General features: G+C 37.8%; 1 protein-coding gene across 2 annotated transcripts in view; it reads left to right on the top strand.

Moving 5' to 3' along the window:
• The window catches only part of LRRTM4 (leucine rich repeat transmembrane neuronal 4), a 419,295-nt gene extending 394,031 nt beyond the window's left edge, over positions 1-25,264 (top strand). Inside the window, exon 3 of one of the 2 annotated variants that reach the window (XM_034436855.3) lies at positions 23,844-25,264. In XM_034436855.3, the coding sequence (XP_034292746.2) occupies positions 23,844-24,065 (222 nt within the window). In that variant the 3' untranslated portion in view covers positions 24,066-25,264. The remainder of the gene's footprint in view (positions 1-23,843) is intronic. The other variant, XM_034436856.3, reaches the window with a different exon arrangement.
• Positions 25,265-25,513: the final 249 nt, after the last annotated feature.

Raw genomic sequence — 25,513 nt, 5'->3', positions numbered from 1 at the left:
AAGCTATGCAAAGAATTTGAGCCTTTCTCTGAGAAAAGAAATTGCATAAAAGCATTTTTTTTAAAATGGGATGGCCTCATCATAATCACTTTTTGTAATGTTCCGTCCATGTATACAAATCTTCTTATAAAACTTGGGTGGAAAAGAAATGAATGGAAAATAAAAACCTCAATGTGTCAGATCAACTAGAGAAGGAAAAGATACTTTAGAAGTCAACAATTTGTGGAAAATTTGGGGCGAGATCTGTGGACACATTCATAATCCCTAGGTAAGCTGGCTGAGCAATCAGAAGCTTAAAAGCTGAAGCAAAAAGATCCTTTGATAGTATCGGCGTTTGGATTTAGAGTTTTGCTCGTCACCTGTTCTCATCATACAATCTTACTTTCAATTTGAAATGGACAACCCCCTATTAAATGTGTTTAACATTTCTGTACTGATTCATAACATTTACCCCCTATTTTATTCTGAGGGTTATAAATTTGTCAAGTTTCATGCAAGGAGAACAATAATAAATTAAGAATAATCTCTTATAAATACATAGGCCTGTACAGTGGAATAGTAAAAGCCAAGTTAGAATCAATGAACTTTTCATCAAAGTTTTAACAAAACAAAAGGGGACTAAGCCAGAGGGCAATGTTTCTTAAATAATAAAACATAACATGCTAAAAATAGAAGCATTATCAGAACCAAGCAAACACAGAGCAAAGAGAAAGAGAAAGGGGGTACACCTACTTCAGAATTCATGGTCCCTTCTGATTATAACAGTTTTAAAAAATGTTGATTGCCAATACCTATGCAATACAGGTAGTCCTCAACATACGATGACAATTGAGCCCAACATTTCTGTTGCTAAGTGAGATGGTTGTTAAGTGAGTTTTGCCCCATTTTACAACCTTTCTTGCCACAGCTGTTAAGTGAATCTATGCAGTTGTTAAGTTTAGTAACTATGAATGCTAACATGCTTGTGAAGAAGGCACAGAAGAGGCTGTACTTCTTGAGAATGCTCAGGAAGATAAATCTATCTTGGCATCTACTTCTGTCCTACTATCGCAGCACCATTGAGAGTGTCCTGACATATGGCATTCTTGCATGGTATGGAAGCAGCTCTGTAGCAGACAAAAAGCTCTACAGAGAATCATTAAAACTGCCCAGAATATCATCAAGCTCAAGCTACCAGCCCTGGATGACATCTTCAAATCTTGCTGTTTGAGGAAGTTGCACAACATTCTCAGAGACTCTTCCCATCCTGCTTACAATCTTTTTGGACAGTTGCCTTCTGGCAGAAGATACAGAACAATCAAAACTCGGACCACACGTTTTCTGAATAGTTTTTATCCCAGAGCTATAATTGCACTCAACAATGAACTAACATCAGTGAGCTGTTGGACAGCATTATTTGGTCTGTTATATGGATGTTTGGGTGGTTTAGGGGTGGAAAATTGTGGTGGGTGGAAGTGTGTTTGGGGATTGTTATGTGTGTTGGACCTGGTCTTTGGGTGTTAAGTGAATTTCATTGTATGGGTATACTGTGCATACACGTACAATGACAATAAAGTTATTTATTATTTATTATAACACTGTTGTTAAATGAATCTGGCTTCCCTACTGACTTTGCTTGTCAGAAGGTCGCAAAAGGTGATAACATCACTCTGGGACACTGCAACTGTCATAAGTATGAGTCAGTTGCCAAGCATCTGAATTTTGATCACGTGGCCATGGGGATGCTGCAAGAGTCATAAGTCTGGAAAAATGGTCATAAGTCACATTTTTCAGTACCATTATAACTTTGAATGGTCACTAAATGAACTTTTTAAAGACAGACTACAGAGCCCTCTTCATCAGGGGTACTTTCAAGAACTGGTCAACAATCTCTATCATTCCCCAGTCAGAATAATGAACTGAGCCCCGGTGGCACAGTGGTTAGAATGCAGTATTGCAGGCTAACTTTGTCCACTGCCAAGAGTTCGATCCTGACTGGTTCGAGATTGACTTACCCTTCCCGCCTTCCAAGGTCAGTAAAATGAGTACCTAGATTGTCAAGGGCATTATGCTGACTCTATATGCATAGAGCACTGTTCATAGCACAGAACAGTTCTATTCACCACTGCCGTTAACCTATAACGGTTTAATCTAAACCACTGTAGTAAACTTTATTTCTTTGGGAAATAATGCTGTAGAAAATATTTCAAAAGTTGTTTAACTTCTATTTAAACAACTCATGGATGCATTGGAATAAAAGGTCATTTATACAATAAAGAGGTACTGCTTGCAGAATAAAAGCTAGGAACAGAAGAAGCAACAAAATGGCATTTTAAGACAGTTCAACACACTTATTCAGGCCAGAAAATAGGAAAGGAATAGTATGTTCAACAGTGCCATCAAGTGGTACCTGAAATAATGTTTTCACGGCATACATACACTTACGAAGTTAAGAATATGCTGTTTTGATCTGAAGGGAGAATCTCAAAATTGCCTTTTGTCCTCCGAGATGCTTATGTAAATAACATAGCAGAGAGTTTCAATGCTTTCAGACTTATTATTGTATTTATTTGTCAGAATGATCACCACAAGTAGCTAGCCAAGAAGAAGAAACAGCAATAACAACCTCGTTTATGACAATTGTGCCACTATTGAATCATCAGTGTTGTAAGCTGGACATGGATCATCAAACATTTTCTTAAACCATAATATGGTTTCCTTAATTGTGTGGTCTCAGCATACATGGTTGCAAAGCACAAAAATTAAAATTTCCTGCAAACTTGTTCTGATCCCAGTTGGGCTACAATAGTGATTTTAACACTTCAGTCTATTAAAAATACACAGGAATTTCCAGCTTTCAAGATCCTTAACTTGGCCATTAGAGTAGGTCTAATGAAACATCTGCAAGCAAACAAGAGAGCATCAAACACTCCACAGTTCATCCCTGAGCTACAGACATTCTCTTCTGCTGGAATAGCTACAGAACTCTAATGTAATAGCAAGTCTCTTGATTTGGAATTGGGCAAGACAAATGACAAAAGTAGACTTGCACCATTACATTGCAACATCTTCTCCTTCTGTACATGGGTTGTATACATTCAGATAAAAGGGGAGAAGCTTGCATTACAATGGGAGGGTATTGCTTTTGTCATTGTGCTGCTATCTGGGATAAAAATAGGGTAGGGGTGAAATTTGTTCAATTGACCCCTTGATAAGAAGTTAGTAAATATGTAATTCCTGAACTGGATTCATAAATATCAACAACATCCTGAACAATATCAAAAGAAAATCATATAGGTAAATTGACGAAAACAGAAAGCTTGTAAGCTTGAGTTCTCAAAATACTCATGCAAGACTCAGCTGCCAATATTTGAAATGTCCTACCAATAGATAAAATCTTATGTATGAGACCTGTAACTCTTCATTAGGGGTTTAGTTTCTTAAGTGATATTTCTTGTTTAACCCTCACTTGAAGTTCTGCCCCATGTCATCTTCCATGGAGAAACTGCCATGGAGAAAGATCTCTGCATCTATGAATGCATATGAGGAAGACCCATTTAGCAAAATAAATACTCACTCCTTAGTAACTGTACATAATTTTGTACCTCAGAGATCTGTAGAACATCTTCCAAAGGGAGTTCTCATTTGAAGACAAGAGTTTCTGGATCGATGTGTTAATTGAAACAAATCCTTTGATAGTTGCACTTTTCAGATTTTTCCAATGCAGCGACTGGAATGCAAACATGCTTGCCAAAGTGGCATTTAGCTTGGAAAATAAGTAGGAAAATTGTCTACAATTACATGTTTTGTGGGTTTATTCAAAACCCATAAAAGTTGAAAACTCATACTGAAATTAGGTAGAAGATTGAGTCAAGAGAGCAAAGTTGGAAATTAGATTGCCCCATCTAGATTTCTCCATCTTTAGTATGAAATGAAACTATTTATCTGGAGAAAGTAAAAACACCACTTAGCCATCATTTAGGGGTTTTTTTGAGGATTTTTATCTTCATTTTGAATAACATCACATAATTATGTTATTCTGAAAGCACATTAAATATATGGGGTATCTCTCTTCTATATTTTTGAGTGAGCAAAAATAACTATTATCAGACACTATCATCTTTCCTTTAAAGGAAGAGCTTTTTTGACATCATTATCTATACTTGGTAATTTGAAGCACTATTGATACGTTTAGAGAGATGAAGGATGTGATTTTATGTTCTTCAATCCCAGGTTTTAAGCTTTCAGCCAGGACTGAAAAGAATTCATCAGAGTTTTGAAAAAGACTCTATTACTTTTAGAATGGTAGGCAGAGAACTCTGCCATCTTGACAGTCAGAACCTGCACTTTGCAAAAGCAGGAATGGAATGACATATAGTGAGCTGGTGAAGCTGGGTTTCGAAGAGGTGTGAAAAATTGTTTAAAAATCAAAAGGAAATGTCACCTCCATTGTGGCTGACTGTGTAGGAGAAGATCAGGCAACCTGGGGGGGGGGGAGGGAGCAGAGTAAACACATCATTTGTCCTTGCATTGCCACAAGAGATCCAAGTCCAGCTTCCCTTGAATTCTATTGGCCCTTATCTAATCCCAATTTAGTGTTGAATTTTAGTCAGCCGTATCAATGTCAGGTGTAAAGAAGCAGGACCAGTCATAAGAGTGCAGCATAGAAGAGTTTGTTAAGGTAATGATTTAATAGCTGAACAGCTGCTGTAAGGCTGTAATACTGAAATGATGATGCAATGAGAATGAGTCAGCAGGGTTATTTGATTCACTTTAAGAGACAGCATTATAAGAGAGGCCTTGTTGGGGTATCTCTGTGTGTGTGTGTGTGTGTGCTTCTGTGATGTAGCTGATGATTGATTGCCTTACTTTGCCTAATGCATGTATGTATATATTCCTTGTAGATAAACCACTATTTGAAAGACAAACCTCTGTTTACTGTATTTTGCTCCTGGGTTGTCTTAAAATAGTCACACTGTATGCACTCTGAGTTATTCAAGCCTATATGTGAGAATCTAGTCAACTAAAGTTCAACAATAAATTGGAGCTAGATAAAGATCAACAGAATTCAAGGAGAGTTGGACTTGGTTCTCTTGAGGACTCTAAACTGATGATAATTTAACTCTGCCCCCCCCCCCAGCTATGCCTGCTTTCCTTCTATAGACTGCCAAGTTAGGAGCTCAATTTCTGGGGTCTCGGAGCCAGAAAAAAAGGGGGGGAATCTAGAAGACAGATATGATCTGCAGGAACTTCACAGCTTCTATAAAGACCTTAAGATTTGTGAAGATTGGTGACAAAATGTATTGATTGACCACTTCATCTGTTTCCAGGCTAGGACAATTTTAGATTATATTCATATTTAAAATTAATGACAATTTTATTTGAGAGGAATATTAAGGATTCATCAGGCTGTTGACTATTGCGAGTCAATTTTACACTCTTCGCATCATGAAAATCCTTTGCCTTTTACAAAATGTGTTCATTTTTTTCTTCATATCCATGTGTTAGAAGACTGAAAGAACCAGAAAGAACCAAAAAGGTACTTAAAAAGGAGGAATTTAAACACTGGCTGAGTAAATAGGTCTAGTGATGACTTCATGAAAACTAATAGTAAATCTGAGGGAATCAAATTATCTTAATGATTTGAGCTTTGTACAAAGTTGAATGCAGGAGGCCACAAGCTATTTCTGCACATCCTTCTACATTATGTAGACTAGGTCATTCCAATTAGTGGTTAAATTGTTTCACAGGATTATCATACATCTCAATATTGAAATAATCAAGCAAAACTCTGTATGAGGATGGTTTTATGAACATTTTTGCCAATTTTGACAAGCACAGATAATTCAGACTGACACTGTTCACTAGTTTACTGTGTATACCACAAGATCTCTCTCTCATTCTTGCTCTTTGGCACTTAAACTAAATTATTGGAAAAGGAGATGATAGGCATCCAGTGCAATGAATGTTCAGTAAAATTATCTTTAAAGCAGGTTTAGGCTTCTCACCCATCATACAGATGGCCAAGGCACAAAATTCTTATTTATATGGAGATGAGGCACACTGTAACCAAGTCCAACCCCGACATGCATATCACAGAAAATAAGAATAGGTTGCTGAAGATGCTCATTCAAAGGAGGGCTTGACCTCTGGATGAAAGCAAGCAGCAGAATACATGATGATAAGACAGGACTATGTTTGTGAGATGGACAGTGGACAGCTATATGAATGAATGAATGAATGAAGAATTCCCATAGGGAAAGTCCTCAAAATTAAAAAGAGATGTAGTGTCTGGCTCACATATTATGCTAAATCATGGTTTGATTAAGCATGATCTGATGTATAAGCCACAATTAGCTGGGGTTGCAGATTCACATTCAGTCAATTATATATTTTATTTATTTGTTTGTTTGTTTATCTAACGAAAATTACAAATTCAAATGAACAAAATGAGAAAAACTAAAACGTGACAGGGACAATAGGCACGTTAATGCACTTACATCTAGGTGCAAAATCCACAACCCAGATTGGCTATAGACATCAATTTGTCAAACATCTGCTGACCATCAGCAACAATCCCACATGTCCCTTTTGCCTATCTCAGCCCGATCCTGATACCTCTACCGTATACGATTCTTATATGTGTAATGTGTGTGAAAGCTTGAAGGGAAAGATAAGTATATGAGATACTTATTCCAGGATCAGAATTTATTTGGGCAAAATGAATATTGTCATTGCTTTCCCCCAGCAGGAGACCAATGACAATATTCTCCTCTTGGGATTGATGTAGGGCAAAATGTAAAATAAACCTCAGTTGTTGTTGTTCATCTGTTAGACTGCTGCAACCAATGTGGAAGTATTTTAATGTTTTTGTTTTGTTTTTTTAATTTGATTTATATGCCGCCCTTCTCCGGAGACTCAGGGCGGCTTACAATGCATTAAGCAATAGCCTTCATTCTTTTGTATATTTTATACAAAGTCAGCTTATTGCCCCCACAAACTGGGTTCTCATTTCACCTACCTTAGAAAGGATGGAAGGCTGAGTCAACCTTGAGCCTTGGAGAGATTCGAACCAGCAGAAATTGCAGGCAGCTGTGTTAATAACAGGGTGCACTAAACCACTGTACTATCAAGGCTCTCTTTCTTTTTTAATCTCTTCTGTGCTAAAACTCCAAATGTAATTAAATAGTATCTCTTAAGTAAGTAAATAAATAAGAGGATGATGTTGGTGATGATGATGATGATCCATTCAGTTGTGTCTGACTCCTAGCCATTCTATGGGTCAGGTGCAGGGGTGGGTTCTACTTACCTTTACTAGCGGTTCGCAATGGGACCCACAAAGCTTCTGCGCATGCACAGATCACCCATGATGACATCGTGGCAGGTGGGTGGAGCCTCCCGCCAGTTTTACTACCGGTTCTATAGAACCGGATCGAACCGGGAGCAACCCACCACTGGCCAGGTCTCTCTACATCATCCAATTTTGCACGACTTCTTTAAGTTGTTCTATGCTCTGGCTGATGCAAGCTTTGATGGTGAAAAGACAACTAGAGGTCTCTTAAATGTAAATGGAACCCAAAAAAAGGCAAGAATTGCCCTATTGGGCATGCATGGATCCCACATTTAATGAGATGGATGGGTGCATGAGAAGGAGGAAAGGAGAGAGGGAGGGGAAAAGAGGGAGGGAGGGAGGGAGGGATTTTTGGTACTCAAAGCTTCTTTTTTTCCTTCTCAGCCCGTTTGTAGACTATTAGACTAGCCTGTGACTACTCAGATCATGGCTGACTGGTTTAGGCTTCGGTCAAGGATGCTGTTTTCTTTGTGCTTTTCACATGCAAGACAGCAGGTTAGCTTTCCCTGTAGAATTCTTTTTTTTTTTTTTTACTTATACTTGGAATTCATCACAAGCAAAAGGTAACAGCAGTACCGGGAAATTGTTTTGCATTTAGAATCATTGAATCCAGTTAGATCAAAGATGAGATTAAAGTGTATTTGTTTTCTTGTTAATTCTTTCTCTCCCTCACACACACACACACCTCATTTTCCAAAATATAGCATAGTCATATTCTGCTTCATCACTAGGCAGCTTTGAGAGGGACAGCATATCGTGTTCTTCTAATACTTTTCAACCTGTCTTCTTCTCCCTTCTCTTGCGGAAAATATTTGAGGAGTTTTGTTGTTTGAGGAAATTGGTTTTCACAAGGGACTAGAAAATGAACGTGCAAAATAAATGAAGAAGGCCGTGGATTAGGGGAAGAGTGTGAGTTTAGCTATGAAAAAGCTACATGGCATCTTATTTTCCTTGCACAGACTGCTCTAGCTTTCCTTCATTGCAGTAACTGAAGCCTGATCATATTTATAATTCCTCTGAAGTGAATCCTATTTTTCTTAGTGATTTTTTTGCATAGCATCTTACTTCTTTCTTATCCAGCCTATACCTCGCCCATTTCATGCACGTGCATCTATCACCCTACTTAAAAATAATGGCAATTTCCTTTCTTAACATATGTGTAGCACAATGTTGGCAGAAAGAATGGATAAAATAGGCTATTTGCGATCCTTGACAAGCTTTGAAATATGCATTTAGATACATTTTTTAAAAAAAAAAAACCTGCATTAACTATACATTTAGAGAGTTAAAAAGAAAAGCTGCAGAACTAGAACCTGATGGAATTGTGAGATCAAAAAATCAATGGATTTCATTAATAGAAAGTTCCTATTTATTAGGGAGTCGCTTGGGATGTCAGCCTGTTAATTCCAGGTGACTTACAATGGTGTTTCAATTTCTGTGCTGCCAGAATAGATATTTGAAGATCATTTTGCATGTTTTCACTTACATTTATTTATTTATTTTAATTTTCCTCCTGCTATATGTGCTCAGGTCTTTTCGTAGTTCCTCAGGGAAAGTCTGTCCAGCTTTATTCTTCTCCTTTAGGACTATTTTGCTTTAGGACTATTAATTCTAAGCAAGGTTAAGGCACTGTGATGATCCTGGCAGGTTTATATTGTCCTAATTTATTAGTCCTAAAGCACTGTTCACCATGGTCTTCCATATATTTTCATATATTTGAACAAGTTGGCATGCTGCAAATCCAGTCTCAACGTTGGCCATGAATTTGATTTGCAAGAATGTTTCTGGATCCCATGTAGTTCTGAAAGGCCATATTAGAAAGTGAAAAAGATGAGAAGCTATAATCCAGAATTTTGTTTCGAAGTGTCCCCTTCTGTCTTGGAAAATAATAAACAAATGGAGGAAGGAAGGAATGGGCAAAGATAAGTTGGATTGATAGAAAATAGAACTGCATGAAAGCTACAATTTGGAGATTTAACGTATCAAAGGATATTTTTTTAACAATGGACCTTGAAATTAATTTTAGGAGTATCTGCTTCTATAGATAGATAGACTGTGTTTAAAATATGTTCTGGAAGAGGAACAGGATCAAGATTGATTTGAAAGTGGATTTAACAATGACAGGCTATAAGAATAACATGGACATACAAAGGAAACTGGCTTATGTCTTAATAATTAAATCAAATGTCATAGTCAGAGCACAATGTTATGTAATTAAAACATTATTTTATATTATATTATATAATAATTTTTCTGCAGAGAAGAACCATGGCTTCTCAATCTGTTGGTTTTGATCAGCGGAAAATTACGTCATAATTTTCCTTCCTCCCTAATATAACAAACAGACCAGAAGACAATGAAAAACCATTCTATAATCTTAGATGTGACAAAAAAAAAAAAAAAATCAAAATGGCTCCAATGACATAAAGCCCTGCCCCTATTTTGTGTGTGTTGCATGCTCCCTCCAAGACCGAGTGGCTGTGGTTCCCAGCGCCGCGATATAGTCAGCTGGTGCCATCGCTGACTATTGGGGGTGAGTCTTTACCCCCCACAGAGAGGGCCCGCAATCCGGGCATCCTCCTGGACGCACGGCTGTCTTTAGAAGAACATATGACGGCCGTGGCCAGGGGAGCTTTTTATCAGGGTTGCCTGATCCACCAGTTACGGCCCTTTCTGGACCGCGACGCCTTGTGCACAGTCACTCATGCCCTTGTCACCTCCCGACTGGACTACTGCAATGCTCTCTACATGGGGCTCCCCTTGAAAAGCACCCGGAGGCTCCAACTGGTCCAGAAGGCGGCTGCGTGGGTGGTTATGGGCGCAACTCATTGTGCCCACGTGACACCCCTCCTGCGCGAGTTGCACTGGCTCCCAGTGGTCTTCCGGGTGCGATTCAAGGTGTTGGTTACCACCTTTAAAGCGCTCCATGGCATTGGACCTGGATACCTTCGAGACCAACTTCTGCCACCAGTAGCCTCCCACCGACCAGTTTGCTCCCACAGAGAGGGTCTCCCCAGGGTGCCATCGGCCAAATTATGTCGGCTGGCGACACCCAGGGGGAGGGCCTTCTCTGTGGGAGCCCCTGCTCTTTGGAATGAACTGCCCCCAGAAATTCGTAAAATCTCTGATCTCCGTGTATTTCGCTGTGCCCTCAAAACCATGTTGTTCCGCCAGGCTGGGCTATCAATGTAAAGATTTTAATTGGTTTTAAATGGGATTTTAAATTTGGGGTTTTATAAATTGGGCCTATTATTTAATAATTTTAATTATTTTTAAATTTTGTCTGTCTTTGTGTTTTTAATTAGGCTGTACACCGCCCTGAGTCCTTCAGGAAAAGAGCGGTATAGAAATAAAATTAATAAATAAATAATAAATAAATACTAAGAAATAGGGCTTTGAGTATTATTGAGCAGTAAACAGAAATGATAGAATAGAGAACTACAAAAGCAAAATACATAAGTCGATACGAAATGCTGTAAAATTTCCATTAATGTTATGTAAAGTTCAATACATTATCTCTTGACATGCTTTGTTTTTATATATGTGTGATTGTTTTTGTGTTGTTTAATAAAAATTATTTAAAAAGAAAAAAGAAATAGGCTTTGATTGCACAGTCACAAAACTTACATCTTGACTTTTTTGACACACACACACATACAAATGCCTTTGTATTCTTGATAGGAAGTTACCAGGAGTCAAGCTTAATTCAAAGGAGATTTTGTTGAAATGCTGAATTAATTTGCAAATAGCTCTTTTACTATGTTTTACTTTAATTTCCTCCTGGAGTTTGTGCATGCCTTTCTTGATAAATAGGACAGCAGAGACATGCCCGATGGAATGAAAAAAAAAAACATTTGTTTAATAGAGATTATTAACAAGAAAAATAAAAATAAATAAATATAATGGTTTAAAAGTATGCTTTGCCTGAAAGTCTGGGGGAACTTCATTAATTTTCTGCTTGCCTGACCTCTGATAGACAAAACACCTATGGAATACGATTAAGGCAAGAGAAAAATGTATGTTTTGTTTTCTAATATTGGTTGTGCCCTTCGTTTTAATTTTTACACAACCTATTTAATAGAACTGTTTAAAAGCTGTTTAGAGGAATTATAAAAGCAAAACAAGGGATTATAGACATTGTCACCAATTTTTCAGATGTTGTAACTTATTCTTGTAAACCAATGCATCATTTTTTATGTTAAGAATTTACAAATGTTTGTGAAAATGGTTTACTGTTCATGATACTTTATATGACACGTTAATATTTTATTCATCGATATGCTACTACAGGCTGGCTGAGGAATTCTGGGAGTTGAAGTCCACACAGTTTAGGTTAAGAAATGCTGCCTTATCGGCACTATCTAAAGAGAGGAGTGAGGAGATGCTCCTACTTGTGAAATTAGATGATACACACACACACACTTTGCTTTTGAAGGAATGTAACTTCTCTTCCTTGTCTGTGAGTCATTGTTTGACTTGCCTGAAACAGTTCAGTTACTGTCTCAGCATGAGAATCTAACTCTCTCAAGAGCTAATGAGACCAATATCCACCCAAGATAAAAAGGGAACCTCCTCAGCAGGATGAAATTTTGAATGCATTTGCCCAGTCATGCATATTTCTGTTCTTTTCTTTTTTTTTAACTACAAGGAGCTAGCTGGACATTGTTATTTCTATAAGTCTTTCTGAACAGTGACACACCAAAGTATTTCAGTTAAGAGAAGCACTTCTCTGTGCTTACTATCGTTTTATGTTCAACCAGCCTAGTGGTTCCTATTCAACAGTGGATACTATATTAGAGGAAAAGGCTGAAAGAAACGGAAAATGGAAAATTTTATATGTGTGTGTATGTATGTATGTATGTATGTATGTATGTATGTATGTATGTATGTATGTATATAAAAAGCCCAGAAACTTTGAATGAGATTTCACAGAACCAGGGCTGTAGAACATTTTAGCTTACGAGGGTAAAACCTGGCTAGAAAGAATTTGCACATAAAAGCCTACGAAAAAGAAAAAGAAACATTGTACCTTTACAGGGAGGATACCTGAGAAGAGGGTGTGGCTCACTGATGACGCCTTATGAGGCAGAAATAGCTATCTGAGTCTCCCAAAGAGCAGCACAGAGTTGCTGTTTGTCAGCAAGAAATAAAAAGCCCAGAAATTTGTGAATGAGATTTCACAGAACCATGGCTGTAGAACATCTTAGCTTACATAGGTAAAACCTGGCTAGAAAGAATTTGCATATATATATATATATATATATCTTTGGTTATTCGGGTTTTCTCCCACGTACAATTGGAAGTGTTGTGGCACTTCCAATTCTATGCGTTTCTTCCATTTCTTGGCAATTCTATGCAGGAGAAAACCCGAAACACCTGCGAAAACCTCAGAAAACACACACACACACACACACACACACACACACACCGGTGTTTTCCCAAAAATAAGACCCTGTCTTATATTTTTTGGAACCCTAAAGTAAGTGCTTGGCCTTATTGCCATGCGCTCAAAAGCCCAATTAATTGGGCTTATTATCAGGGGATGTCTTGTTTTGGGGAAAATGTGTGTGTGTGTGTGTGTGTGTGTGTGTGTACACATAAAGACTCAACATAAAGACTGTTCAAATGATGCTATGGTATAGATCATTGATGACGAATCTATGGCATGCGTGCCACAGGTGGCACATGGAGCCATGTCTGCGGGCACACGAGCATTGCCCTAGCTCAGCTCCAGTGAGATGTGCGTGCCAGCCATTTTCCATCAGACCATCAGCCGGCTGACTTTTGGGCCTTCCAGGCCCACCGGAAGTCAAGAAATGGGCCATTTCCATCCTCTGGCAGGGTGGGGAAGGCTGTTTTTGCCCTCCCCAGGCTCCAAGAAAGCCTCTGGAGCCTGGGGAGAGCAAAAAACGGGCTTTCTGGTCCCACTGGAAGTCAGGAAATGAGTAATTTCCGGCCTTTGTAGGGTCTGGGGGGGGGAGGGGAATGAGGAAGGCTGCTTTCACCTCCCCCAGGCTCCAAGAAAGCCTCTGGAACCTGAGGACAGTGAAAAACAGGCCTACCAGACTCACCGGTAACCTTTTTGCTATCGCGTGCCAAAAGCGAGGGGAGCACGGGGGGGGGGTTGCATATGCATGTGCGGGGGGCGGGCATGGGAGCATCAAATTATGGGTGTGGGCACGTGCATGTGTGACCCCCCCCCAACGCTTTCCCCACTTTTGGCACGCAATGGCAAAAAGGTTAGCCATCACTGGTATAGATGTTAGTCTAGTCTGATTCCAAGATCTGTTCTTTTCAGGGTTTGAGAAGTAGTGGAGGTGCAAGGTTTGCAGAATATACAACATATTTAAGGATATAGGCAATGAGAGTTTGATCCAGTGGTTAAGACAGCAGGCTAGAAAGCAAGAGACCATGAGTTCAAGTCCCACCTTGGCCATGAAAGCCACCTGGATGACCCCAGACCAGTCATTCTCTTTCAGCCCACCTTACCTCAAAGGGTTGTGGTGGGGAAAACAGAAGGAGGAAGGTGTGTTTGATATGTTCACTGCCTTGAGTTATTTGTAAAAATAATAAAGGCAGGATATAAATAAATAAATACCAATGTTTTGTCCACCTTATTTTTATTGCATTTTTAATCAATCCATTTGAGTAAAGAATTTTTATCATTGTGACAAAATAGGAAAGAAACATCAAAAGAATTCTGCAAAAGAAATCAGAAGCTGGATTTGAGGAGCTGTCCCCAGCCACATGTAACTGCCTCTTCCTTTTCCTTCTTCTTTTTTTACTTTTAGTTAGTTAGTTTACTTTCTTGTCATTGCACCTCATACAACGAAATTAAATGCCGTCTTCCATGTACATTATAACCATAAAAATAAAACACAAACACAAATCTGCTGATGATGATTAGCTGTTCTTTGTACATATTGCCTAGGCAGTTCTTTTTGAAGTCGTCATTATAATCAGTTACCACTTTTGTCCTTCTTTGGGGTGAAAAGTTTTCTGTTAGGGAAGAATTCACTTGTAACCGTTCCGGTCTTTCATTACAGCTGCTGGTAGGAAGAGCATGTCAGTGTCAGATTTTGATAGTTCTTCTATTCAAACATTTAAAAGAGGTGTTTTACTAAGAAATGACCTTTTTTTTGTACAGAAGCACTGGGGGCTGTTCTCGTTTAATTCTATGCAGAAAAATTCACCTGCATTTTTTTTGGTCAGTTCACATTCAATTTGATGAAAGAGACCTGCCTTTCCAAATATTTTTCAAAGGGAAGTGAATATTGATGAAATTTTCATGGGTAAGATGTGGTGTTCTTGCAATTCTTTAATTATGTGACAGCCCCTGGGAATGCTGTATTTGAATATTCTCCCTTTCAATTTGTGGCATCTCTTCAGTCATCTACAACATCCCCAGATTAATATGTTTCAGTTCTGTTATCAAAAGAGAGCTCCTCCCATGGTGCTTTTTCAGAAAATATGGGTAGTTAGGCAACCTTCACTATGATGGAAAGACATGGAATAGTAAAGCAGCCCATCTCCAGTTATAAAGTCATCTCAGAAACACGTTCAAGAGAAATTCAAAAGAAATATCCAAGTATTCACAGCCACCGAGCCACAACTAGGTGACTCAGTGGCTAAAATGAGCTTATCGATCAGAAAAGTCGGCAGTTCAGCGGTTCGAATCCCTAGTACAGGTCTCCTGCGTGATAGGTGGTTGGACTAGATGACCTCCAAGGTCCCTTCCAACTCTGTTACTGTTACATTCAGTGTAAACCTGAACGGTTATTGTTTAAGCAAAGGGAGTTGAGAAAGGTACAAGATAGACTTTGACACAGCTCTCAACCAACTATATACCCGATAAACAGGTAACCTATTGTGATCAGGATATTTGTGGAACATGAGATAGAAGTTAAGGTCGCTCCAAGAGGGAAACATTACCTGGAAAAGACAAGAAGACTTTATCTTTGATAAAGTCCCATCTTTGTATAATGTCTAAAAAAAGCAGGAGGTTCTTTTCTTTTTTTTTCTCTCTCTCTCTTTTAGAAAAATAGTGCATAGGTAGAGAAGGAAAAAAATGAACTGTATGTATCATCTTGTCTTGTAGCTTTATTTTTGCTCTTCATCTATAGCATGGGTGTCAAACTTCACGGTGTCATGTTGCTGTCACGTGACTTTTCGCGGACTGGGGTTGCATGATGCATTTGGCCCGCGGGTCGTCAGTTTGATATCCCTGACCTATAGGAACACCCATTCAACTTTTTAAAGAACATTACAAACTTTTGAAATAATCCATTTTTTCTACCAAAAAAAAAATGTGTTTATACCACAGCTTTTCAGAAAATTTACGGAAAATGTAATCTTTAACACAATTTTTTTTTTACTTATTTTCTATGAACATTTAGTTTACTGTTGCCAATAGGACAGGTGTTTACAGGTTAGTTAGATTACAGGTTGCCAACAAGTTGCCCCAGAATAAGTTGCCGACTCTACCAAATAAATTTACCTTTCCCCCCATTTGAATCATTCTCTCTTGTAACATACAGTATCAAAACTGTAAGGTTTCTACCATTTTGTAGCAAGCTCTACAGAAGTTTCCACTTCAGATCTTAACATGAGCTAATTAATCTAATAAATAAAAATCTAATAAATAAATAAATAAAATCCAAACCATTCTTAACAAATACCGGAAGTGGTAAACTAATCACTCAGTTCCTCAGTTAATAAAGTTAACCTTGGTACAAAAGATTAGATAGTATTGCACTTAAATCCTTAAACAAGAGCTCCCTAGAAGTAAGTTGCTCAAATCAATGGGACCTACTCTTATGTAAATATGCATATGAGTGCAGTATTGTATGATTTACAACATTTCATCCTCAGAATTGACATTAACCAGGAATTCAAAAAGAAAACATAATGCTTGTTGCCATAATAGTGTCTGTTGAAATGCTAGCTCTGGATGTTTGGATAAATGTGTGTATTCTTCTTTTTTTTTTTTTGCTTTTCTTTACCACTGACATGAGAAAATATTTTCAAATTGTCTTACATTCGTTCCACCACATTAAATAAATGAACCATATATTTAACTGGATATTATTAGATGTGATACAAGTTGTGGGCATATAATTTGTTTAGAAGAAACTAAATGCAGATAGTATGAATAAGAATACAGTCTGGTGATAAATAGCATGTCATCTCTCTTATTCAACAGAGATTTATTTTTGCATTAGGCAAACAATGCTAGATCAAATGAAAACCCATACACACACATACACACTCAAAGACAATAACCTTTCACTAAGAAAGGAAAACTTAAATATAGCATAGGATTCTCAGCTTTGGCATCCTTCCCTGAAATATATAATTTGACTTCTTTTGTAAGCAATCCAAGTCTTCTCCCTCTATCCCGCCTCAGCAGAAACACTGATATTTTCACAACATGCATGTAAATAGTGATAAACAGGTACCAGTTCCAAAATTATAGGACCTTTTCTAGTCCAATCTTTTATTAGTTAAAAGGTTGGACTAGAATTAGAAGGCTCTAATACCATCCAAATAAGCTTTACTTCAGTCTCTGAGTCTAGTATTCTCCTTATTAACAGCATCTCCATCTTGTCTTGATTTAATTTAATGTTCTTCCTTATTCTTCTTCATATTTCACATTTAAGTGATATTCAAGGCTTCTTGGGATTAGATGATAAGCAGTAGAGCTGGGTTGGTATACTGATGACACCCATTCCAAGCTCCAGATGATCATAGGTGTTTCATGTAGATGTTAAATTGCATTAAGGCTGATGGAACCCTAAGTGACATCATCTAGGTTATAAACACTAATCCCTCAAAGCACCTTCTGGGGTGCATCCTGACCAGAAGATCAGAACCCCTGCAAAAGAGTGCTTCAAGAGTCAATTTGTGGTCTTCCATTTAGCTTCTGGTATAGGTCATTCAACACGCTGGAAGGCCACCATCTTCTCAATCACTTTATTGAAGAATGGAGGGCTAGAGATTAATTTCTTATGATCTTCTGGATTCTGTTAGAGAGAAAATGTTTTCAATAAGAGTCATATAACTGCCTCCTTTAAGCAAAGGGGAGCATATTCGTCACTCAAAAAAGCAATTGTCATCTCCCGTAACCAACCATCAAGGGTATAACAAAGAAATGGGGACCATTGCCTTTCCACGTGTGTTATGCATATCTTCAAGATTCAGAACCTGAATCTGTAAGAACAGAGCAAGTTATTTTGAAGGTCACTTTTCTACGACCTACCCCTATACTGCAGTCCAAATCAAGGCAAATGCAATTAGTTGTTTGCAAAGAATGATGAAAATTGGTCACAGCTAGCCACTGACTGTTCTTGATATACTGCTCTATGAAAAAAGTCTTTTTTCTTTTAACAAAAAAGCTCTACAGAGAATTATTAAAATTGCTCAGAATATCATCGGGCTCCAGCTACCAGCCCTGGATGACATCTTCGAATCTTGCTGTTTGAGGAAGTTGCATAATATTCTCAGAGAGTCTTCCCATCCTGCTTAAAATCTTTTTGGACTGTTGCCTTCCGGCAGAAGATACAGAAGAATTAAAACTTGGACCACACGTCATCTGAATAGTTTTTATCCCAGAGCTATAATTGCACTCAACAATGAACTAAAGAGCCACCATCAGTGAGCTGTTGGACAGCATTACTTGGTCTGTTGTGTGGATGTTTGGGTGGTTTAGGGGTGGGGAATTTGTGGTGGGTGGGAGTGTGTTTGGGGATTGTTATGTGTGTTGGACCTGGTCTTTGGGTGTTAAGTGAATTTCATTGTATGGTTATACTGTGTATACACGTACAATGACAATAAAGTTGTTGTTTTTGTTGTTGTTATTATTTTTATTTTTATTATTATTTTTATTATTATTATTATTATTATCTTTTATTCATTAAAAATGAAACTCAGTCAACTGGACATTTAAAAATGTGTCACAAATACCATTGCCTGGTGCTAATGGTTGATACAGGTTACTGCCAGTGTCCTAGGTATCAACCAAGTACCTTCTTAAAATATATGTTGTTCTGAGTAGGACAGTTTTTTGCAGTTCCACTGGTGTTATTACAGGAAGCTGCAATTTATTGATGTACCTTATAAAATTCTTGGACATGGTACCAAGTCCCCTGATGACAATGGATATCACTGTTATATGTTTCATCCATAGCCGTGTAGTTTCGATGGCCAGGTTGCGATATTTCATGATTTTTTCCAGTTCTTTTTCTTTGACTCTGGCATTTCCTGGTACCGCGATTTCAATAAATTGTACATTTTGGTTTTTGACAACTGTGATATCTGGCATGTTGTTGTTTGTTGTTGTTGTTGTTGTTGTTGTTGTTGTTAAGCAAGACTTGTTCTACACTTCCAGTATTGTGCACTAGATTGCATATTGCATAAGTGCCCTACTATTAGCTAGAACCATTTGTCCTAAGAGTATCTCCATTTGAATTCCCTAAAGTCTACAAGTCCACAATATTATTTTGGCTCCTTAGTGAACTAAGATTCTACTTGAGTTATAGTATGTTGGACAGAAAAGGGTGATTAGGACCAATAAAGAAGTTAAAATTTTCATTGAAGAAGTTTTTATGGAACTAAGTTTAGGAACACTGAAGTCCTCCTGTCCAAGGGTTAAGCCATAAAGGTGCACCAATTAATGGTTCAGTGAATGATCAATTTGCTACCAAACATGATTTGTTTAAGAATAAAAATTGAGAGAGTAGTGATGATGATATCTTTATGATTAAGAGCATCCTTCAAGAACATCATTCTTGATAGAACTACTGCATTCAACAAGTTCCCTGAAGGCTGCAGTAATTATATCTCTTCATTCCACACTAATGGATTTATTGATTGTTACTTCTCGAAGTAATAGTCTGTAAGGTTAAGAGCTTCACCTGAAATTAGATTTAATATCTCTCTGGGAAAACAGCACAATGACTACCTATGAAGAATTGTTCTCATGAAGAAACTTGACACTCTATTTGGTGGAGAAACCCCAAATTCTTAATAGTCAGAGGATAAATTAAAGAGATAGAACAATATGTGCTTCTAGAAGAAAAGGAGGTTATAAGCTACTAATATTTATTTATATAATCATTGTATTAGCTCCTTTAATTGGGGAAGCATCTCTAAGTATTTTGTAACAAATTGTAAGATCTGTTTCTTAGAAAATCTTGCTCTTACAAATCAAGTAGATCTAAACCTCCACACTTTCCTTTATATCTTATAATATTTTATATTTCATTTCTGTTTTTCCCCTACCACATAAATTTAGATCTATCCTTCTGCCATTGTTTAAATGGTGAATCAGTTGCATGTATTAACATAATTGTTTTCAAATAACATACAGTTCATGTATGTCTTAGTAATACCCAAATATTTAACCACCTTCTCAATGATAGAACCATTTTATTCATCAATTCTCTTTGTTCTTGAACTGTTATATTTTTGGTAACATCTTTGTCTTTTGTTTATTAATTTTAAAACCTGCCAATGCACCATTTTTTAAAATTTACCATTAATAACTCAGTTCCCTTTAAATCTTCCAAAACTAACACCAAGACATCTATAACATATCTTGTTACATGTCTCTCTTTTAATATTCATGCTCACAATCTTCTCATCTTGCCTTATGCCTCTATTCAATATTTCAAGAACTAAAAGAAACAAAGAGTGAGCATCCCTGTCTTGTTCTTTTCTGTATCTCACAATGTTTGTTAGATCTCCATTAACAATTATTTCTGCTTTCTGTGAAGTTTCAATCAATCCTATTCATTTTTTAGAGTTCTCCTCAAAATTCATATCATCCAAATCTCAAATAAAAAAGTCTAATTCAAATTGTCAAAAGACTTCTCTGCATCTAAAAAGATCAATGCGGCTTGTTTTTCATTATGTAGTTCCAAATATTCCAAAATATCCAACACAGTTCTAACATTATCCTTTACCTTTTAGGTGAAAACTCACATGAACAAATTCTTGCAGAATTATTTTCAGTCTTTTAGCTAAAATCATAAACAACTTGTGATTAGTCAATAATGAAATTGATCTGGCATTTGGATCAGGGTGCAGTTACTAAGGGTAGTTAATAGTTTATCCAAGGGGTTATGTTGGGAGAGTTGTTTGTTTTTAATCATGGGTTTGCCCCACTCCCACCTCTCTCCAGATGTGAGTTCAGAGGAGGAAGGTGAGTTTGAATCTGCAGAGCAAAGTGTGATGCTGAGTATTGGTCAGGATTGGGAAGGCTAGCCTGATGGGGAGAATGCTAGCCTGATGGAGCAGCCTCAACTGGATCAATCCGATGAGCTACCGGTTGAGGCTGATGGAGGTGAGCCACAGCTGCAGCAAGTTGGCCAGGGTGGAGTCCATACCTCCTCCTGATCCATGGACATGTAGAGCAGAGAGGAGACAGGCAAACAACGCCGGTCAGCTGACTACTCATAAGGAGGCAATCTGGCTTCTCTTGAAAGGCTGCACTGGCATTGCCTACTTAACTCTGCCCTGAGGACTTGAATGTTGCTGGAGCAACATGCCCAGTTCTGTGCCTTGTGTGCTTGTGCCATGTATCCTGGCCTATTTGACTCTTGGACTGCTTTCCTGGACTTTTTGTGTGCCCATTGGACTCTATTACCCAGTGACTGTTGCTGTACTGAGCTTGGAATCTGGACCTGTGCAACAGGGGTGAGAACCTGTTTGCGTGGGTGGGTGAATAAACACCTGTAGAACACTTGTCATTTGTGTGTGTGTAGGGGGGAGCAGGGCAGCACATCCTGTAAACTTGACCCAGAGTCGCTTGTGTGAGATGGATAGTATAATGGTAGGTTGGAATTATCTTGGGTGATGGGAGTGGGAGAGAATGCTGCCTAAGAAATAGTCAGACAAATGAAAAAGAGGCTCAGAAAGGACCCCTCTCTAATTCTCAAACTATTACGATTCTGATAATACGGCCTTACAATCAAGTAGAAATAGCTCATTGGTCGTATTTTTGTCTGGCCTACCTGGGAAGGCTGGCTGGCAGGCTATATAAGTGCTGAAAACAAAATAAATTTGGTGCTACTTCAGATTGCACCATGTGTTTTGCTAATTTTCATGGACATCATTCACAATACTGTTTGGAGCCTGAGGTTCGTCCCCCTGACAAGCATTCTTCTTTCTTTCTTAAAACCAGTTTCCCCTGTTTTGAAAGTCTTCAGTTTGTTTTCATTGAAAAACAAATAGGGTTTGAAGGGATTAAAAAAACTTTGGAAGAGAAGTTGAAAAAAAAAATACTGGAAATGCAATTTAATGGAGCAACAGCAATTCAAAATACATTTAGATTTAATGTTATGATTCAGAAGCTTTTATCTCCAATTTGGAAGAAAAAACAAAACCACAATATACTCTGCCTATCTGGTTAATGTCTGCAATACAGCTGAGTTTTGTTTCAGGGTTGTGGAAAGGGGTGGTGGTGGCTCAGTTTCTGAATCCTGCAGCTGTTAATAGCGGTGTCCCCCAAGGCAGTGTTCTAGAGCCAACACTCTACATAAATGACCTTTGCGATCATGTTATAAGCAACTGTGTTCTCTTTGCCAATGATGTAAAAATATTTAACACCACCAACAATGCTGATACCCTTCAAAAAGACCTTGTCTTTGTGTCGGAATGATCAAACAATTGGCAACTCCAAATCTCAACCAATAAAGGCTCTGTCTTATACATTGGCAAAAAGAACCAGAACACAAAATATAAGCTGAGTGGACATGACCTTGTAGATGACCCTCACTCTGTCAAGGACCTTTGAGTACTCATATCTAATGATCTAAGTGCCAAAGTCCACTGTAACAACATCACCAAAAAGACATTAAGAGTTGTAAACCTAATCTTGCATAGCTTTTTCTTCGGTAATATCACACTGCTAACCAGAGCATACAAAACATTTGCTAGACCAATTCTCGAATACAGCTCATCTGTCTGGAACCCACACTACATATTGGACATTAATACAATTGAACGTGTCCAGAAATATTTCATAAGAAGAGTCCTCCACTCCTCTGCCCGCAATAAAATACTTATGCCACCAGACTTGAAATTCTGGGCTTAGAAAACTTAGCCTTCAGTATGACCTAAGCATAGCTCATAAAATTATCTGCTACAATATCCTACCTGTCAATGACTACTTCAGCTTCAACCACAACAATACACGAGCACACAACAGATACAAACTTAAAGTGAACCACTCCAAACTCGATTGCAGAAAATATGACTTAAGCAAAAGAATGGTCAATGCCTGGAATGCACTACCTGACTCTGTGGTTTCATCCCAAAACCCCCCAAATTTTAACTTAAGACTGTCTACTGTTAATGTCACCCCATTCCTAAGAGGTCTGTAAGGGGCGTGCATAAGAGCACCAGCATGCCTACCGTCCCTGTCCTAATGTTTCCTCTATTCGTATCTATTTTATGTATTCAATTCATGCTTATATATATATTCCCTAATACGTTCTTGACAAATAAAAAAAAAAACTAAACTAAACACAACACCCACTGCTTTATACTATTAATTAGAGCAGGGACATCCACAGGAGACACCAAAAAAAGTCAACATGTCAGCCACAGCTATTCGATCAAAGCTGTGCCCCTTTCTTGAAAAGAATGAAGCTTCAGTCATATTGTTTTGGCTGCCATCTTGAAATTTAACCTCTCTTGACACCCCTGGTTTACTAATTCTTGCAATCGCCAAATGGAATGTTGATGAAAGGCATTATCACTAAGGGGATAAGGGATAGTATGGAACTTAAAAGAGTTTACTTAATGATAATTCTCTATCCTTCTCTGAAAACGATTGGCTGCTTATAGCCATGTGCTTCAACTGCTAAATAAAATTTAAAAATGATGAACTAAATGCCAACTGCACAGGAAGCCTTATCATTTTTTTAAATCAATCCAGGAGATAGAATGGCTGGGGAGATAAAATGAATGGATAGATGGATAGCTAAATAGAAATCTAGCATAGCTTGGCATTTAATCTCTAGGCCCATGAAAATATCTCTAATTATATAAGCTAGTTTCATGCCAAACCTTTTCATTTCATTTGAATCCTATATTCCAATATCTCTGAGAAACACACTATTTTCCTTTATTGTATTTTGTTTTTATTTTTAATCTTGTGTGGATTAAATAGTTTTCGTTCCTAGAACTGTTCTTCAGGAGGTTTTTTATTAGTAGCAATGTGCTTGTAGTACCCGTATGATTCTCCAGAGTAAAACCAATATTCAAATTCCAAGATGCAGGAGTAGATGAGCAATTCATAAGCTATACATCTAATTCAACCAATGTTTGACTTTAACAGCTATAAAAACAATTGCTTAGTGAACTATCACCAAGGTAAATAAAGGACTTTCCTTTATTAATTCAAAGCCCTCTTTGAAGCACTTGTCTTATCGCAACCTACACTGTCTTTTTGATGCTAAGATTTAATATGTACTTTCTTCTAAAATTATGCTAATCTGTGTCTTCCCAGGTCCCTCATCATATGAAGACTTTGCCCTATTACGGCTATGACCAACCAGTGATCGGATACTGCCAGGCTCATAAGCCTCTCCATGTAAATAAGGGATATGATACTATCTCCCGAGACCAGGCTGAAACCACCAACTTGGAGCTGAGTCGAGATCACAGCTTCATTGCTACCATTGCCCGCTCTGCTGCACCAGCTATTTACATTGAGAGAATACCAAACTGATGGATCACCTTCTGAATGAAAATGAAGAAGAATGTGTGGGAAGGTTCTTATTTTCCCCTCTGCAGGGAAAAACGGCCCTTCGATTCAAGAGTTGAAAGGCGCAAGAAGACATTTTGAACCGTTCCAGTGGAAAAAATGTTCTCAACCCAAAACCACAGAAAGAGAACAAAATGGCAGATGTCTCACAGAACATTGTGAAAATTCAATCTGGTGACCTAGCCGTACAGATTGGTGAATTCCAAAATGTCCTTTGGTTTTAAACTGTTGAACAAACTTCTCGGTGTAAATAAACAAACAAAAAGATTGTTGAGTTCTTATATGAAAAAAAAAAGAAGTTAGATTTCACTCTAGCAAGATAAAGGGATGGATTAAAAGTTGTGTTTGTATATTTGATTTTTCTACATTGCACGGTTCTGATGGAAAAGAACCACAGATGCCACTTTGGGGTGCAGGGGGAGTTGGGAGGGAGGGTCTGCCAAATACAGAATGAAGTATTATTTCTTTATAATTGTTTATTAGTCTTAGAGGTTTCCTTTAACATTTCCCCTCTTTTCAAATTGGAACATACCAAATCAATTTTTTCTCACTTCTTTATTTCCTAAGAATGCAAGATCTGTCTTATAAATTCCAATTCCAAATATGGTGTCAAAGGCATTTATCGAACCAAACGGACACTGACAATTCTGTAAAAGAACCAAGATGCATAACTGACAAAACTTGGGGTGCATGTACATTTAAAACACATGCTGTACATTTTCGATGAGGGGGGTGACTTTTCCTTGATTTTTTTTTTCTTATCTTCATTGTGATTCATTGTTGACACTTCTGTTATGTTTGGGGCTCTTTAAAAAAAGGGGGGGTGATTAATGATGCAATATGAGCTCACACTTGAATATGGAACTTCTCAATGTAAGGGAAAGGGTGGACTTTGGTTATAGAGATATGCATTACATACCCTACCTGTTGAAAATTATTAAGATGGGCTGACAAAAAGGATGCTTTGGTGAAATTTGAAGGAAGATGTGATTTAAAAGGGAAAAGTAAAGAAATCATGGAAGGATGTGTAACATTGTTTGATTTATTTTTAATTAATTATTCTGATCAGTTAGCTTTTGTGTAGTTTTTATCAATAAAAGAACAAAAATGATGGGGGAAAATAAACATATTATTTTGTGGTTGAGATGCCACACCTAAACTAATGATTGAATGTTTTCATTTGGACAACAAAATTCTCAATCATCTCCATCCCAGGCAGAAGAGCCTTCAAATAATATAATAGAAAAGGAAGTGCTTGAATATTTGGTGGAAGGCAATTCCAGAAGCAGGAGACTATCTTTAAGAAGGCTTCATCATGGAGTCCCTGAAGTTGGCATTTCCAGATATTTGGGACACTCAGCAAGCCCTTTGACCACTAGATCACTCAGCAAGCAGAGAAAGCAAACTGAGAC

This window comes from Pantherophis guttatus, chromosome 9, assembly GCF_059756535.1.
Source record: "Pantherophis guttatus breed Tessera chromosome 9, ASM5975653v1, whole genome shotgun sequence".
NCBI lineage: Eukaryota > Metazoa > Chordata > Lepidosauria > Squamata > Colubridae > Pantherophis > Pantherophis guttatus.
This window is presented reverse-complemented; position numbering and strand designations above follow the sequence as displayed.